The sequence below is a fragment of the Channa argus genome, chromosome 10, assembly GCF_033026475.1.
Source record: "Channa argus isolate prfri chromosome 10, Channa argus male v1.0, whole genome shotgun sequence".
Classification (NCBI taxonomy): Eukaryota; Metazoa; Chordata; class Actinopteri; order Anabantiformes; family Channidae; genus Channa; species Channa argus.
In genome coordinates this window covers 20,019,020-20,037,396 of record NC_090206.1, presented here as the reverse complement: position 1 = coordinate 20,037,396, position 18,377 = coordinate 20,019,020, and the positions used below count along the sequence as shown (strand labels likewise).

Sequence of the window (18,377 nt, the reverse complement as noted above, 5' to 3'; positions counted from 1 at the left end):
TGTGAAGCATTTTAGACTCAGAAATTTGTTGCAGTAAATGTCACTAGCAGCAGTGCTGAGCACTAAAAGTTCTGAAGTTTATAGTAACCAAAGATGAGCTAATGTGCTTCAAAAGACCAGTGTGACAGGAAGTGCACTTTTGAATCTATTCTCTGAAAACCAATCAGATGCATGAGAAGTCTGACCTATCACAATCATCTCACCTCCTTCACTCAGTGAAATACCAAAAACTGTCTCAACAGGAGGCAAAGTCAAGATGATGGTGTTATGGGTTGCACTTATTCTACTTCATCAAGGATGTAAGTGCTATTTTATTCAGTCCATTTTATGTAAATTATCAAGCCAACTGGATCTTTTTTGGCATTTTTTTCACATTGTAGAGTCGAATTGATTCATTTACATTTTTAATTTAAATGTATATTTGTTTTTAATTCAGATTCTCTGGCTCCAGTAACCACAGTTCAACTTGGAGAACCTGTGACCTTCACATGTGTTTTCTCCACAAATACCGTCAGCAGTGAAGCGCTTTACTGGTACAAACAAAGTACTAGAGATACTCTGAAATTAATTGTGTCATTATTAAAAACAACAAAACCTGAATATGGACCAGAATTTTCTGAAAGACTAGAATTAAAAACTGATAAAGGTTTTAGTAACTTGACCATTTTGAGGACAATCGAAGATGATGAAGGAATGTATCACTGTGGAATCAGAGAGTTCATTAATACTAAATGGAGTGGGACGTATTTGTTAGTGAAAGGTAATTATGTGATTTATATTTACAAACTTTTAAGGTGAACATTTTTGAAATAACCTAGTAGAATTCTGAGAGTTTTAAGCTTTAGAAATGTGTTTTAAAATTTCAAAATTTAGCAGAGTTTGTTTTAATCAGGAAGCTGTCAGAGGACATCAAACTATACTGTTGTTCAGTGGTCGACAGCATCTGATCCAGTCCGTCCAGGAGACTCAGTGACTCTCCAGTGTTCAGTTCTCTCTGACTCTGAGAACAAGACGTGTCCAGGAGATCACAGTGTGTACTGGTTCAGAGCTGGATCAGAGAAATCTCATCCAGAAATCATCCACACTGATGGAAATCATCAGTGTGAGAAGAGATCTGACACTGTAAAGAGCTGTGTTTATGGCTTCTCTAAGACCATCAGCTCCTCTGATGCTGGGACTTATTACTGTGCTGTGGCCACATGTGGACGGATTTTATTTGGAAATGGAACTAAACTGGACATTAAAGGTAAATGTATCATTAGTCGGTTAATCGTGTGTATGTGAACATTTAAGTGCTTTATCTAGTGCAGAGATTTTATTTAGGCAGAAAACTGCAGATAACTGTTTTAAATGCAAAAGATAAAATAGAAAAACTATTATGACAGTTTTGTTATTACAGAAGCAGTTATTTGATATCTTTTTGGTTTTCTAGAGCAGAAAGTGAAATCTGAATATATTGCACTGGTGATATCATTAGTCTGTTTGGCCATTTCTCTGACTGGAAATGGCGTTTTCATCTGTTACCGAACTCCAAGACCAGTGTGTGCACAAATTAAAGGTGAGTGTTGTTTAGTGAATCACTATCTTATTGTGCTCAAAATGTTAGTAGTGGAAGGCTAATACCTTATAAGACACAACAAATGTGTCTTTTTGAAGTGTACTTCAAAACTGTATCTTAATGTGGTGAGTTGCTCCGACACTGCTCATCAAGTCACACGTGTTAAACAGCTCTTGCAGCAAAGCCAAGATATTCACTTCTTAAACTTTTGAGAGAGGCTCACTCCTCTAACCAATTAGAGAATATCCAAAAATCTTTGCTTGATTTGTTAGATTTGCAGTATTTGTATTTGTGGTAGTTTGATAATAAAAAAATAAGTGAAGAGTATCAGAGAGTAGAAGAGCACAGCGATGCAGGGAAGGCTGGGCTGAGTGGATTGATTTTGAGCCTCAAGTTGCATTTTATCACATGTTATTCAGTTCTGTTTCTTTGTTAGAAAGAGAAAATGCCTCTTCACAAGTGAGACATGACAACTTGAGCGAATGGAGACACAATATTGTAAGTAAAGATACAAACATTTTTAATTGTTAGAACATTCACAGCAGCACCGTATAACAGCATGATGTGTTTGCTCTGCTGCACAGGATGAAAGTAAACAGGATCTGCACTATGCTGGGCTACGTTTCTCTGGAGGAAAAACTGCAAGAGGAAAGAAGGAAAAAGAGCTGAAAACTGAAGAAAGTGTGTACGCTCAAGTTAAATGCACAACATGAATGTGTCAAGGAAAAGTTGTGGTTTGGTTTATAATTCCAACCTCTGACTGGAAATAAATGTATTGGGTTTGATTTTTACTTTAATGAGAAAAAATGGTTTCTTGAAATAGGCCAAAATATTGAGGTACAGACACAGACTTTGTTCTATGTTTGACTATGCATTGATCCTTACATGTGCTTGTTCATTTACAAGTATTACAAGTATAAACTTTGTTTATTCTGGTTTTAATTTGAACAAATTCTTAACTTAAACCCTTTGTCAGACCATCAAGTGTAAACTGACTGTTCAAATAAACCAGGAGCCAGAGGTTTTCCCCCTTTTTCTGATGCCCAGCATATAATAAAGCCCTAAAACTGTGATGTAAATAAATCTTTAAAAGATTATAAAACATTTTATTTGAATACAAGGGAGAGATTAAAGATTAGTCAGATCTTTATTATTGTGACATGTGACATGACAAGGGTTAAAATGGAACTGCACTCAACCGCATAATGTATGTAAGACCCAGATTTATGGGTTACACTAGTGCTTTACCTTTTATTAGGGAGTGTGGCATTTCCTGTTTTTTCGTCTACAAATACCTTACAATTATAATTCATTTATAACCGGAACATTAAGTCAATAGTTACTGTGCAACTGAACTGTGAGCCAAGTGTTTTAGTTTTGTTAATTCATTCATGAGTTTTCGATTAAGACTTTACAATTAAATTAATATTCATCACATGTATAATTGCATCTCGCAACAATTTACAACCAGTGCTTTATTATATGATGATGGACAAACAGGAAGACAGCATTTCACTAAACAGTTAGTTACCAAGGATCCCTAAAAATAAAGATTACACTGCAAACTCAGAAACATCAAAAGGCTGAAAGACCACAGAGAACAGCTATAATGGATATAGCAGAAAAAATACAGGTATTTCCCGCTTTACAACGCTTGTCACGATCAAGATCACACTCCAGGAAGTAAGTGCATCAGTGTCAAAGTCAACAATCAAGGGGAGAGTTCACCAGACTAACCACAGAGGGTTTATAGCCATTAACCCAATGGTAAATCTTAACAACAGGAAGACCAGATTGGAGTTTGTCAAAAACCGTGTAAAAACATCCTATAAATAAATGACGGAAGTAGCTTTCTTCCTTTTATTATATATGTGGCTGTTGACAAAAGCAGTAGGATAAATTCTCAGTAGAATAGATCTACATTATCTCCTTCTATTAGGCCAAATCTCTCAAAACTGATTGAACCGTGCTTCACAGTGCAGATGGACAACAGCCTGAAGCATATTGTGAAATAAACCACCTGACCTGAATCTAATAACACTTGTATTTCACTTGGTGAAGGCAAGAATGAAAACCCCTCAAAACCAATCAGACAGTCACAAGGTAATTGTTTCGATTTACATCCATTGTGTTGTTGTACAAAGCAGAAAGTATAAAATCCATGTGATTTGTTCATGTTGATTGTTCTTCTACATTAACATTCACTAAGATTTTTCACACTTTCTTCAGTCTTCAGCTCTTTCTTCCTTCTTCCTTTTGTGGCTTTTGCTCCAGAGAAACGTAACGCAGCATAGTTCAGATCGTGCTCACTTTCAGCCTGTGCAACAAAGAAAACACTTGTGTCGTCATGATGAATGTATTAATCATGTCAATGGACATAACAAATCTCATTTTGTATCTTTACTTACTTTATTATGTTGTGGTTCACTCACGTTTCCGTGTCTTTCTTGAGAAAAGGGACTTTCTATTGATGAATAGATAAATAAAAAAGAGAATATTTTCTACATATTGCTTATCATTAACTGCTGTTTTATCTTTTTTTGATTATTAAAACACTTATAAGTTCAAGAATAATGGTACAAACACAACTAAAGACCTAAATACATTTAATTATATAGCAATATTACAAGTATTATTAATAATATGTCAGATTAAAACATTTATAAGTTTCTGTTTTCCACTTGTCTTGTAAACCACAGAAGGGTTTGAATTTTAAAATGAATACACAACAATTACCTTTAAATTTAGAACACGCTGGAGTTCGGTAACAGATGAAAAAAATATTTCCTGTCACAGAGACGCCCAAAACAACTAATACTATGATCAGTGCACTAAATTCGAAATGTCTTTTTTGCTCTGGAAAACAAAGATATAAAACATATTTGAGCTTGTTAATAGTATTTTGAGCATTATATGTGGATTTGAACATAAATTCATACCAAAGTCCAGTTTAGTTTCATTTCCAAATACAATCTGTCCACATGTGATCACAGCACAGTAATAAGTCCCAGCATCAGAGGAGCTGATGGTCTTAGAGAAGCCATAAACACAGCTCTTCACAGTGTCAGATCTCTTCTCACACTGATGATTTCCATCAGTGTGGATGATTTCTGGATGAGATTTCTCTGATCCAGCTCTGAACCAGTACACACTGTGATCTCCTGGACACGTCTTGTTCTCAGAGTCAGAGAGAAGTGAACACTGGAAAGTATAGAGACAACAGTATAGTTTGATGTCCTCTGACTGTTTCCTATAGAGACAAAACTCTTTGATAAAACATTTTATTTGATCACAAAATGTCCAACATAAATACTAATGCTTTATGAGAAATTTTTTTTTAGGAAACATTAATAAGTCAAGTGACTTAGTGATTAAAGTTGATGCAAAATATCAAACAATCCCAATCATCATCCTAGCAAATATGTCCCAGTCCAAACACTAGTCCAGTCCACAATTGCACAGTGATACATCCCTTCATCTTCTTGAATCGTCCTCAAAATCATCAGACTGCTTAGATTCTGATCAGTTTTTAGGTCCATTCTTGAGGAAGAAAACTCTGATCCATACTGAGGGTTTGCAAATTTCTTAATCGTTGCAATTAATTTTAGATTATCCCCAGGTTTCTGTTTGTACCAGTAGAGCTGTTTACTGCTCAAACCTTTAACAGGTAAAACACATATGAAGTTTAAAGCTTCATCAAGCCCGACCGTGATCACTGGAACCAGCAAATCTGAGTTTAATTAAAACATTTCAATATTAGATCATGGAAAAATATCCCAACAACCATCACACATGTAGTTTTCATGCAGATATTGAAATAAAGAAATTTCAGCTGTGTTAAATAGCACTTACGTCCTTGGTGAAAGAGAAGCAGTGTGACCCATAACACGAACATTTTGACACTGTTCTGGTTTGGAAACTTCTCTGTGATTCTGTGAGTGAAGGAGGTGAAAATGATCGTGATAGGTCAGAGCGTCAAACGCACCTGATAGGTTATAACCGAATTTGAAAAACAAAGCATTTCCTGCCACATTGGTCTCATTCTTGTATGTGTAAAGTGCTTTAACTTTAACCATTTATTTAAATAGTTGGTAGAATCAATGATAGGATCCCAGTGTCCGTCGCATTAAATCTTTATTTCTGGACCAAAATGTAACTAAAATATGGATTATCGTGAAGTTTGGTGCCCAGTGTTTGGTCCCACTGTCCTTCCTCTAGTGACGCCAACAGGTCAAAATCTTTACTATTTCAATCTGTCAAATGTCTCAACATAAACTCACAGTTGGTTCGTACTTCCCACATGATGAATCCTGTTAAATGTGACATTCTAAAATTTCCTCTTCTCAAGTAAAGAAAGTAATGTGGCAGTACAGGAAGTTTTGGTATGTTCACACATAGACTACAAAGCAAATAGCCTCTGGTGAAACTGTTGTTCTGTGGTTGTGTTGAGCACACAGTTGACAGACTCTGCTCCAACTGTCTGCTGGACTAAGAATGGCATTGATTTGGTTAAACCTCATGTGTCCTTAACTTGTGAATGCGACATTATTTAAGATGATATACATACTGTATAAGAAATTAACATATAATAATGAACAGCTACATTTGGCTCAGTTGCTCAGTGCTGCATCAGCTGAGATTTGTATACTTATAGATTTGTATGGGCTCCTTTAACAAAAGTCTGGTCTTTTTGACAATGCACAGCAACTGTGGTCGGCCCAGCCTTTGAAATTTGTGTTAGTGATGGCATTGTGTGTGAGTGATGGTTTGGAGGGTTGTGATGTGGGGTGGTGAGTGTATTTCAGTGAGAACATCAAGTGGTTGTGCAGCCAGCGGGTAGAAACTGTCTTGTTTTGAGATCCATTTCTTCAAACACTATTCCTACTAAGCTACTGTAGTGGTAGCATGAAACTTCAAATCAATCCAGCCTCCCTCTCCCTGCTCGGCTGTGCAAGATAATGCTCAACAATAACTAACTAACTGTGCGATGAAAGTAACTGAGAGATAAAGTTGAATAAATTATACATGTAAATATTAATGTTAAGAAATTGATATAAAAGAAGGAAGTCTCTCATATGGAACCAAATTGTCCAGAAACAGCATGTTGTTCTGCTGGTGTGCACAGTTGTCTCATAGCCAGGGTGCCTTCTGATAAACTTAGATATTTTGAGACATGATGTCCCCATGTTCAGTTCCTTTGTGGGACATAATCTCATGGTTCCTGGACTTCTAAAGATCCACTCTGTGAATCTTTAAATAAAGATAAAGACTGTGAAGCATTTTAGACTCAGAAATTTGTTGCAGTAAATGTCACTAGCAGCAGTGCTGAGCACTAAAAGTTCTGAAGTTTATAGTAACCAAACATGAGCTAATGTGCTTCAAAAGACCAGTGTGACAGGAAGTGCACTTTTGAATCTATTCTCTGAAAACCAATCAGATGCATGAGAAGTCTGACCTATCACAATCATCTCACCTCCTTCACTCAGTGAAATACCAAAAACTGTCTCAACAGGAGGCAAAGTCAAGATGATGGTGTTATGGGTTACACTTATTCTACTTCATCAAGGATGTAAGTGCTATTTTATTCAGTCCATTTTATGAAACTTATCAAGCCAACTGGATCTTTTTGGCATTTTTTTTACATTGTAGAGTCGAATAGTTTCATTTTAAGTTTTTATTTAAATGTATATTTGTTTTTAATTCAGATTCTCTGGCTCCAGTAACCACAGTTCAACTTGGAGAACCTGTGACTTTCACATGTGTTTTCTCCACAAATACCCTCAGCAGTGAAGAACTTTACTGGTACAAACAAAGTACTGGAGATACTCTGAAATTAATTGTGTCATTATTAAAAACGACAAAACCTGAATATGGACCAGAGTTTTCTGAAAGACTGGAATTAAAAACTGATAAAGGTTTTAGTAACTTGACCATTTTGAGGACGATCGAAAAAGATGAAGGAATGTATCACTGTGGAGTCACAGAGTTCATTAATACTAAATGGAGTGGGACGTATTTGTTAGTGAAAGGTAATTATGTGATTTATATTTGCAAACTTTTAAAGTGAATATTTTTGAAATATCCTAGTAGATTTCTGAGAGTTTTAGGCTTTAAAAATGTGTTTTGAAATTCTAAATTTACCAGAGTTTGTGTTAATCAGGAAACAGTCAGAGGACATCAACCTATACGGTTGTTCAGGGGTCGACAGCATCTGATCCAGTCCGTCCAGGAGACTCAGTGACTCTCCAGTGTTCACTTCTCTCTGACTCTGAGAACAAGAAGTGTCCAGGAAATCGCAGTGTGTACTGGTTCAGAGCTGGATCAGAGAAATCTCATCCAGAAATCATCCACACTGATGGAAATCATCAGTGTGAGAAGAGATCTGACACTGTGAAGAGCTGTGTTTATGGCTTCTCTAAGACCATCAGCTCCTCTGATGCTGGGACTTATTACTGTGCTGTGGCCACATGTGGATGGATTTTATTTGGAAATGGAACTAAACTGGACATTAAAGGTAAATGTATCATTAGTCGGTTAATCGCGTGTATGTGAACATTTAAGAGATTTTATTTAGGCAGAAAACTGCAGATAACTGTGTTAAATGCAAGAGATAAAATATAAAAACTATTATTACAGTTTTGTTATTACAGAAGCAGTTATTTGATATCTTCTTGGTTTTCTAGAGCAGAAAGTGAAATCTGAATGTATTGCACTGGTGATATCATTAGTCTGTTTGGCCATTTCTCTGACTGGAAATGTCATTTTCATCTGGTACCGAACTCCAAGACCAGTGTGTGCACAAATTAAAGGTGAGTGTTGTTTAGTGAATCACTATCTAATTCTGCTCAAAATGTTAGTAGTGGAAGGCTAATACCTTACAAGTCACTACAAATGTTTCTTGTAGAAGTATGTTTTTGTAGTAATATATTCCAAACTGTAGCTTAATGTGGTGAGTTGCTCCAACACTGCTCATCAAGTCATACGTGTTAAACAACATTTGCAGCAAAGCCAAGATATTCACTTCTTAAACTTTTGAGAGAGGCTCACTCCTCTAACCAATTAGAGAATATCCAAAAATCTTTGCTTGATTTGTTAGTTTTGCAGTATTTGTATTTGTGGTAGTTTGATAATAAAAAAATAAGTGAAGAGTATCAGAGAGTAGAAGAGCACAGCGATGCAGGGAGGGCTGGGCTGAGTGGATTGATTTTGAGCCTCAAGTTGCATTTTATCACATGTTATTCAGTTCTGTTTCTTTGTTAGAAAGAGAAAATGCCTCTTCACAAGTGAGACATGACAACTTGAGCCAATGGCGACACAATATTGTAAGTAAAGATACAAACATTTTTAATTGTTAGAACATTCACAGCAGCACAGTATAACAGCATGATGTGTTTGCTCTGCTGCACAGGATGAAAGTAAAGAGGATCTGCACTATGCTGGGCTACGTTTCTCTGGAGGAAAAACTGCAAGAGGAAAGAAGGAAAAAGGGCTGAAAACTGAAGAAAGTGTGTACGCTCAAGTTAAATGCACAACATGAATGTGTCAAGGAAAAGTTGTGGTTTGGTTTATAATTCCAACCTCTGAGTGGAAATAAATGTATTGGGTTCCATTTTTACTATGATTAGAAAAAGTGGTTTCTTGAAATAGGCAGAAATATTGAGGTACAGACACAGACTTTGTTCTATGTTTGACTATACATTGATCCTTACATGTGTTTGTTCATTTACAAGTATTACAAGTATAAACTTTGTTTATTCTGGTTTTAATTTGAACAAATTCTTAACTTAAACCCTTTGTCAGACCATCAAGTGTAAACTAACTGTTCAAATAAACCAGGAGCCAGAGGTTTTCCCCCTTTTTCTTATGCCCAGCATCTAATAAAGCCCTAAAACCGTGATGTAAATAAATCTTTAAAAGATTCTAAGACATTTTAGTTGAATACAGTGGAGACATTAAAGATTAGTCAGATCTTTATTAATGTGTGTTCTGTTGATGATTTAATAATTTGTAAAAGTGTGACAAGGGTTAAAATGGAACTGCACTCAACCACATAATGTATGTAAGACCCAGATTTATGGGTTACACTAGTGCTTTACCTTTTATTAGGGAGTGTGGCATTTCCTGTTTTTTTATCTACAAATACTTTACAATTATAATTCATTTATAACCGAAACCTTAGAACTAACATGGAATTAATGTGATCATAAACTTCTTCATTAATGTTTTTACTACTGAATTTAAATTCATAATGTTCTTATTCAGTAAAAAGTAATTAATCTTACATTCAGGTAAAGATTGTGTGTGAGGTGTCTGTATCTATATGGGTTTATTACTTCCTCCTTCGTTCAGTGACACTTTAAATATGCAGTGACAGTAGTTTGTGGTGCTGATGGCTTATTTAAATTAAAACTCCAAACAACCCAACATATACTACTCATAGCCACTGTGCAACTGAACTGTGAGCCAAGTGTTTAAGTTTTGTTTGTTAATTCATTCATTCATGAGTTTTTGTATTTAGACTTTACAATTAAATGAATATTCATCACATGTATAATTGCATCTCGCAAAAATTTACAACCAGTGCTTTATTATATGATGATGGACAAACAGGAAGACAGCATTTCACTAAACAGTTAGTTACCAAGGATCCCTAAAAATAAAGATTACACTGCAAACTCAGAAACATCAAAAGGCTGAAAGACCACAGAGAACAGCTATAATGGATATAGCAGAAAACATACAGGTATTTCCCCCTTTACAACGCTTGTCACGATCAAGATCACACTCCAGGAAGTAAGTGCATCAGTGTCAAAGTCAACAATCAAGGGGACACTTCACCAGAGTAAACACAGAGGGTTTATAGCCATTAACCCAATGGTAAATCTTAACAACAGGAAGACCAGATTGGAGTTTGTCAAAAACCGTGTAAAAACATCCTATAAATAAATGACGGAAGTAGCTTTCTTCCTTTTATTATATATGTGGCTGTTGACAAAAGCAGTAGGACAAATTCTCAGTAGAATAGATCTACATTATCTCCTTCTATTAGGCCAAATCTCTCAAAACTGATTGAACAGTGCTTCAAAGCGCAGATGGACAACAGCCTGAAGCATATTGTGAAATAAACCACCTGACCTGAATCTAATAACACTTGTATTTCACTTGGTGAAGGCAAGAATGAAAACCCCTCAAAACCAATCAGACAGTCACAAGGTATTTGTTTCGTTTTACATCCATTGTGTCATTGTACAAAGCAGAAAGTATAAAATCTATGTGATTTGTTCATGTTGATTGTTCTTCTACATTAACATTCACTAAGATTATTGGTGGGAGGGGCACTACCACCCCCGTCCACTGTCACCGCTCGTGTAACGTTCACACTGTAGAAGCTGGAGCTGTAGACGGGTGTTGTGGTCAGATACAGGCTGTGTCATGACTGACATTTGTTTTCTGGAGAATTTATCAGCAGTTGACACACCAACAAGCAGTTTTTTTGTGTGTCCTCGTACGTAACATGTTAAACCAAACTCAGAATCGCTTTAGTAAAAAACATGTATTTTAATGTTCAGTTGAAGATAATACAAAGCTTTACATCTTTATATTACTGTATCTTTGTCTGCACAGTCAACAAAACAACAAGACTCATTAGATATGCCGGGGAAAACACTGGTTTACTTTAGGATCTGTTGGCTGCCGCACGTTTTCATGTTAAGCATTTTACTTGAGCGTACACACTTTCTTCAGTCTTCAGCTCTTTCTTCCTTTTTCCTTTTGTAGCTTTTGCTCCAGAGAAACGTAACGCAGCATAGTTCAGATCGTGTTCACTTTCAGCCTGTGCAACAAAGAAAACACTTGTGTCGTCATGATGAATGTATTAATCATGTCAATGGACATAACAAATCTCATTTTGTATCTTTACTTACTTTCTTATGTTGTGGTTCACTCACGTTTCCGTGTCTTTCTTGAGAAAAGGGACTTTCTATTGATGAATAGATAAATAAAAAAGAGAATATTTTCTACATATTGCTTATCATTAACTGCTGTTTTATCTTTTTTTGATTATTAAAACACTTATAAGTTAAAGAATAATGTTACAAACACCTCTAAAGACCTAAATACATTTAATTACATAGCAATATTGCAAGTATTATAAATAATATGTCAGATTAAAACATTTATAAATTTCTGTTTTCCACTTGTCCTGTAAACCACAGCAGGGTTTGAATTTTTAAATGAATAAACAATACTTACTTTTAAATTTAGAACACGCTGGAGTTCGGTAACAGATGAAAAAAATATTTCCTGTCACAGAGACGCCCAAAACAACTAATACTATGATGAGTGCACTAAATTTGAAATGTCTTTTTTGCTCTGGAAAACAAAGATATAAAACATTTCAGCTTGTTAATAGTATTTTGAATATTATATGTGGATTTGAACATAAATTCATACCAAAGTCCAGTTTAGTTCCATTTCCAAATACAATCTGTCCACATGTGGCCACAGCACAGTAATAAGTCCCAGCATCAGAGGAGTTGATGGTCTTAGAGAAGCCATAAACACAGCTCTTCACAGTGTCAGATCTCTTCTCACACTGATGATTTCCATCAGTGTGGATGATTTCTGGATGAGATTTCTCTGATCCAGCTCTGAACCAGTACACGCTGTGATCTCCTGGACACGTCTTGTTCTCAGAGTCAGAGAGAACTGAACACTGGAGAGTCACTGAGTCTCCTGGACGGACTGGATCAGATGCTGTCGACCACTGAACAACAGTATAGTTTGATGTCCTCTGACTGTTTCCTATAAAGACAAAACTCTTTGATAAAACATTTTTTTTTATCACAAAATGTCCAACATAAATACTAATGCTTAGTGAGAAATTATTTTTAGGAAACATTAACAAGTTAAGTGACTTAGTGATTAAAGTTGATGCAAAACATCAAACAATCCTCATAATTACCTTTCAATAGCAAATATGTCCCAGTCCAAACACTAGTCCAGTCCACAATTGCACAGTGATACATTCCTTCATCTTCTTGAATCGTCCTCAAAATCATCAGACTGCTTAGGTTCTGATCAGTTTTTAGGTCCATTCTTGAGGAAGAAAACTCTGATGCATACTGAGGGTTTGCAAATTTCTTAATCGTTGCAATTAATTTTAGATTATCCCCAGGTTTCTGTTTGTACCAGTAGAGCTGTTTACTGCTCAAACCTTTAACAGGTAAAACACATGTGAAGTTTACAGATTCATCAAGCCCGACCGTGATCACTGGAACCAGCGAATCTGAGGTAAATTAAAACATTTCAGTGTTAGATCATGGAAAAATATCCCAACAACCATCACACATGTAGTTTTCTTTCAGATATTGAAATGAGAAAATGTTCAGTCATTGTTAAATAGCACTTACGTCCTTGGTGAAAGAGAAGCAGTGTGACCCATAACACGAACATTTTGAAACTGTTCTGCTTTGGAAACTTCTCTGTGATTCTGTGAGTGAAGGAGGTGAAAATGATCGTGATAGGTCAGAGCGTCAAACGCATCTGATTGGTTATAACCGAATTTGAAAAAACAAAGCATTTCCTGCCACATTGGTCTCATTCTTGTATGTGTAAACTGTTTTAACTTTAACCATTTATTTAAATAGTTGGTAGAATCAATGATAGGATCCCAGTGTCCGTCGCATTAAATCTTTATTTCTGGACCAAATGTAACTAAAATATGGAATATCGTGAAATGTGGTGCCCAGTGTTTGGTCCCACTGTCCTTCCTCTAGTGACGCCAACAGGTCAAAATCTTTACTATTTTAATCTGTCAAATGTCTCAACATAAACTCACAGTTGGTTCGTACTTCCCACATGATGAATCCTGTTAAATGTGACATTCTAAAATTTCCTCTTCTCAAGTAAAGAAAGTAATGTGGCAGTACAGGAAGTTTTGGTATGTTCACACATAGACTACAAAGCAAATAGCCTCTGGTGAAACTGTTGTTCTGTGGTTGTGTTGAGCACACAGTTGACAGACTCTGCTCCAACTGTCTGCTGGACTAAGAATGGCATTGATTTGGTTAAACCTCATGTGTCCTTAACATGTGAATGCGACATTATTTAAGATGATAAAAATACAGTATAAGAAATTAACATATAATAATGAACAGCTACATTTGGCTCAGTTGCTCAGTGCTGCATCAGCTGAGATTTGTATACTTATAGATTTGTATGGGCTCCTTTAACAAAAGTCTGGTCTTTTTGACAATGCACAGCAACTGTGGTCGGCCCAGCCTTTGAAATTTGTGTTAGTGATGGCATTGTGTGTGAGTGATGGTTTGGAGGGTTGTGATGTGGGGTGGTGAGTGTATTTCAGTGAGAACATCAAGTGGTTATACAGCCAGCGGGTAGAAACTGTCTTGTTTTGAGATCCATTTCTTCAAACATTATTCCTACTAAGCTACTGTAGTGGTAGCATGAAACTTCAAATCAATCCAGCCTCCCTCTCCCTGCTCGGCTGTGCAAGATAATGCTCAACAATAACTAACTGTGCGATGACAGTAATTGAGAGATAAAGTTGAATAAATTATACATGTAAATATTAATGTTAAGAAATTGATATAAAAGAAGGAAGTCTCTCATATGGAACCAAATTGTCCAGAAACAGCATGTTGTTCTGCTGGTGTGCACAGTTGTCTCATAGCCAGGGTGCCTTCTGATAAACTTAGATATTTTGAGAAATGATGTCCCCATGTTCAGTTCCTTTGTGGGACATAATTTCATGGTTCCTGGACTCCTAAAGATCCACTCTGTAAATCTTTAAATAAAGATAAAGACTGTGAAGCATTTTAGACTCAGAAATTTGTTGCAGTAAATGTCACAAGCAGCAGTGATGAGCATGAAAGGTTCTAAAGTTTATAGTAACCAAAGATGAGCTAATGTGCTTCAAAAAACCAATGTGACAGGAAGTGCACTTTTGAATCTATTCTCTGAAAACCAATCAGATGCACGAGAAGTCTGACCTATCACAATCATCTCACCTCCTTCACTCAGTGAAATACCAAAAACTATCTCAACAAGAGACAAAGTCAAGATGATGGTGTTATGTGTTACACTTATTCTACTTCATCAAGGATGTAAGTGCTATTTTATTCAGTCCATTTTATGTAAATTATCAAGCCAACTGGATCTTTTTTGGCATTTTTTTCACATTGTAGAGTCGAATAGATTCATTTATATTTTTTATTTAAATGTATATTTGTTTTTAATTCAGATTCTCTGGCTCCAGTAACCACAGTTCAACTTGGAGAACCTGTGACCTTCACATGTTCACAGCAGTGAAGCACTTTACTGGTACAAACAAAGTACTGGAGATACTCTGAAATTAATTGTGTCATTATTGAAAACGACAAAATCTGAATATGGACCAGACTTTCTGAAAGACTGGAAATAAAAACTGATAAAAATTGTTGTAACTTGACTATTTCGAAGACGATCGAAGAAGATGAAGGAATGTATCACTGTGGAGTCACAGAGTGGATTAATACTAAATGGAGTGGGACGTATTTGTTAGTGAAAGGCAATTATGTGATTTATATTAACAAACTTTTAAAGTGAACATTTTTTAAGTATCCTAGTAAAATTCCGAGAGTTGTAGGCTTTAGAAATGTGTTTTGAAATTTCATAATTTACCAGAGTTTTGTGTTAACTATGAAACAGTCAGAGAACTATACTGTTGTTCAGTGGTCGACAGCATCTGATCCAGTCCATCCAGGAGACTCAGTGACTCTCCAGTGTTCAGTTCTCTCTGACTCTGAGAACAAGAAGTGTCCAGGAGATCACAGTGTGTACTGGTTCAGAGCTGGATCATAGAAATCTCATCCAGAAAACATCCACACTGATGGAAATCATCAGTGTGAGAAGAGATCTGACACTGTGAAGAGCTGTGTTTATGGCTTCTCTAAGACCATCAGCTCCTCTGATGCTGGGACTTATTACTGTGCTGTGGCCACATGTGGACAGATTTTATTTGGAAATGGAACTAAACTGGACATTAAAGGTAAATGTATCATTATTCGGTTAATCGTGTGTATGTGAACATTTAAGTGCTTTATCTTGTGCAGAGATTTTATTTAGGCAGAAAACTGCAGATAACTGTGTTAAATGCAAGAGATAAAATATAAAAACTATTATTACAGTTTTGTTATTACAGAAGCAGTTATTTGATATCTTCTTGGTTTTCTAGAGCAGAAAGTGAAATCTGAATGTATTGCACTGGTGATATCATTAGTCTGTTTGGCCATTTCTCTGACTGGAAATGTCATTTTCATCTGGTACCGAACTCCAAGACCAGTGTGTGCACAAATTAAAGGTGAGTGTTGTTTAGTGAATCACTATCTAATTCTGCTCAAAATGTTAGTAGTGGAAGGCTAATACCTTACAAGTCACTACAAATGTTTCTTGTAGAAGTATGTTTTTGTAGTAATATATTCCAAACTGTAGCTTAATGTGGTGAGTTGCTCCAACACTGCTCATCAAGTCATACGTGTTAAACAACATTTGCAGCAAAGCCAAGATATTCACTTCTTAAACTTTTGAGAGAGGCTCACTCCTCTAACCAATTAGAGAATATCCAAAAATCTTTGCTTGATTTGTTAGTTTTGCAGTATTTGTATTTGTGGTAGTTTGATAATAAAAAAATAAGTGAAGAGTATCAGAGAGTAGAAGAGCACAGCGATGCAGGGAGGGCTGTGCTGAGCAGAGTGGATTGATTTTGAGCCTCAAGTTGCATTTTATCACATGTTATTCAGTTCTGTTTCTTTGTTAGAAAGAGAAAATGCCTCTTCACAAGTGAGACATGACAACTTGAGCCAATGGCGACACAATATTGTAAGTAAAGATACAAACATTTTTAATATTTAGAACATTCACAGCAGCATCGTATAACAGCATGATGTGTTTGCTCTGCTGCACAGGATGAAAGTAAAGAGGATCTGCACTATGCTGGGCTACGTTTCTCTGGAGGAAAAACTGCAAGAGGAAAGAAGGAAAAAGGGCTGAAAACTGAAGAAAGTGTGTACGCTCAAGTTAAATGCACAACATGAATGTGTCAAGGAAAAGTTGTGGTTTGGTTTATAATTCCAACCTCTGAGTGGAAATAAATGTATTGGGTTCCATTTTTACTTTAATGAGAAAAAGTGGTTTCTTGAAATAGGCCGAAATATTGAGGTACAGACACAGACTTTGTTCTATGTTTGACTATACATTGATCTTTAGATGTGCTTGTTCTATTACAAGTATTACAAGTATAAACTTTGTTTATTCTGGTTTTAATTTGAACAAATTCTTAACTTAAACCTTTCGTCGGACCATCAAGTGTAAACTGACTGTTCAAATAAACCAGGAGCCAGAGGTTTTCCCCCTTTTTCTTATGCCCAGCATATAATTTTTTTTGTTTGTTTGTCCTTTCGGCTTATTCCGTGAGTTCAAGCCGTGAAACCGTGATGTAAATAAATCTTTAAAAGATTCTAAGACATTTTAGTTGAATACAAGTGAGAGATTAAAGATTAGTCAGATCTTTATTATTGTGTGTTCTGTTGATGATTTAATCATTTGTAAAAGTGTGACAAGGGTTAAAATGGAACTGGACTCAACCACATAATGTATGTAAGACCCAGATTTATGGGTTACACTAGTGCTTTACCTTTTATTAGGGAGTGTGGCATTTCCTGTTTTTTCGTCTACAAATACCTTACAATTATAATTCATTTATAACCGGAACATTAAGTCAACAGTTACTGTGCAACTGAACTGTGAGCCAAGTGTTTTAGTTTTGTTAATTCATTCATGAGTTTTCGATTAAGACTTTACAATTAAATTAATATTCATCATATGTATCATTGCATCTCGCAACAATTTACAACCAGTGCTTTATTATATGATGATGGACAAACAGGAAGACAGCATTTCACTAAACAGTTAGTTACCAAGGATCCCTAAAAATAAAGATTACACTGCAAACTCAGAAACATCAAAAGGCTGAAAGACCACAGAGAACAGCTATAATGGATATAGCAGAAAAAATACAGGTATTTCCCGCTTTACAACGCTTGTCACGATCAAGATCACACTCCAGGAAGTAAGTGCATCAGTGTCAAAGTCAACAATCAAGGGGAGAGTTCACCAGACTAACCACAGAGGGTTTATAGCCATTAACCCAATGGTAAATCTTAACAACAGGAAGACCAGATTGGAGTTTGTCAAAAACCGTGTAAAAACATCCTATAAATAAATGACGGAAGTAGCTTTCTTCCTTTTATTATATATGTGGCTGTTGACAAAAGCAGTAGGATAAATTCTCAGTAGAATAGATCTACATTATCTCCTTCTATTAGGCCAAATCTCTCAAAACTGATTGAACCGTGCTTCACAGTGCAGATGGACAACAGCCTGAAGCATATTGTGAAATAAACCACCTGACCTGAATCTAATAACACTTGTATTTCACTTGGTGAAGGCAAGAATGAAAACCCCTCAAAACCAATCAGACAGTCACAAGGTAATTGTTTCGATTTACATCCATTGTGTTGTTGTACAAAGCAGAAAGTATAAAATCCATGTGATTTGTTCACATTGATTGTTCTTCTACATTAACATTCACTAAGATTTTTGGTGGGAGGGGCACTACCACCCCCGTCCACTGTCACCGCTCGTGTAACGTTCACACTGTAGAAGCTGGAGCTGTAGACGGGTGTTGTGGTCAGATACAGGCTGTGTCATGACTGACATTTGTTTTCTGGAGAATCTATAAGCAGTTGACACAGCAACAAGC

At 36.0% G+C, this 18,377-nt stretch overlaps 3 protein-coding genes, 1 long non-coding RNA gene and 2 pseudogenes across 4 annotated transcripts; 4 read left to right on the top strand and 2 right to left on the bottom strand.

Annotated features, from left to right (window-relative positions):
- Nucleotides 1-184: 184 nt before the first annotated feature.
- Nucleotides 185-1,284, top strand: LOC137134550 (signal-regulatory protein beta-2-like; the record flags this gene model as incomplete). Its single annotated transcript, XM_067519472.1, has 3 exons — nt 185-299; nt 437-760; nt 893-1,284. Coding segments are annotated over 3 exons (831 nt in total), but the record flags the coding sequence as incomplete, so codon positions are not given.
- Nucleotides 1,285-1,456: 172 nt separating this feature from the next.
- Nucleotides 1,457-2,614, top strand: LOC137134633 (uncharacterized). The gene is made up of 3 exons (XR_010915450.1): nt 1,457-1,558; nt 1,995-2,056; nt 2,143-2,614. It is a non-coding gene; the product is annotated as an uncharacterized lncRNA (long non-coding RNA).
- Nucleotides 2,615-3,065: 451 nt separating this feature from the next.
- On the bottom strand, nt 3,066-5,453 carry LOC137134549 (uncharacterized; annotated as a pseudogene).
- A 1,596-nt stretch (nt 5,454-7,049) lies between these two features.
- Nucleotides 7,050-9,969, top strand: LOC137134632 (uncharacterized). The gene is made up of 6 exons (XM_067519586.1): nt 7,050-7,127; nt 7,264-7,587; nt 7,719-8,072; nt 8,242-8,367; nt 8,819-8,880; nt 8,967-9,969. The coding sequence occupies exons 1-6, from the start codon at nt 7,085-7,087 to the stop codon at nt 9,093-9,095; spliced, it is 1,038 nt and encodes a 345-aa protein (XP_067375687.1). The 5' UTR covers nt 7,050-7,084; the 3' UTR covers nt 9,096-9,969.
- Nucleotides 9,970-10,956: 987 nt separating this feature from the next.
- Nucleotides 10,957-12,767, bottom strand: LOC137134263 (uncharacterized). The gene is made up of 5 exons (XM_067518900.1): nt 12,522-12,767; nt 12,011-12,361; nt 11,810-11,929; nt 11,482-11,537; nt 10,957-11,390 (listed from the first exon to the last, which is right to left on the bottom strand). Exons 1-5 carry the CDS (start codon nt 12,652-12,654, stop codon nt 11,262-11,264), a joined length of 789 nt encoding a protein of 262 aa, XP_067375001.1. The 5' UTR covers nt 12,655-12,767; the 3' UTR covers nt 10,957-11,261.
- Nucleotides 12,768-14,639: 1,872 nt separating this feature from the next.
- On the top strand, nt 14,640-16,805 carry LOC137134631 (uncharacterized; annotated as a pseudogene).
- Nucleotides 16,806-18,377: the final 1,572 nt, after the last annotated feature.

Excerpts from the sequence above, each read along its gene's own strand:
- LOC137134263 (XM_067518900.1), bottom strand. The coding sequence starts at position 12,654 with ATGGACCTAAAAACTGATCAGAACCTAAGCAGTCTGATGATTTTGAGG. Across the intron at positions 11,930-12,010 it reads TGGAACTAAACTGGACTTTG|AGCAAAAAAGACATTTCAAA; the intron begins GTATGAATTTAT and ends TTTGTTTTCCAG. Across the intron at positions 11,391-11,481 it reads GTGAACCACAACATAAGAAA|GCTGAAAGTGAACACGATCT; the intron begins GTAAGTAAAGAT and ends TTTGTTGCACAG.
- LOC137134632 (XM_067519586.1), top strand. The coding sequence starts at position 7,085 with ATGATGGTGTTATGGGTTACACTTATTCTACTTCATCAAGGAT. Across the intron at positions 8,073-8,241 it reads AACTAAACTGGACATTAAAG|AGCAGAAAGTGAAATCTGAA; the intron begins GTAAATGTATCA and ends TTGGTTTTCTAG. Across the intron at positions 8,881-8,966 it reads GCCAATGGCGACACAATATT|GATGAAAGTAAAGAGGATCT; the intron begins GTAAGTAAAGAT and ends TCTGCTGCACAG.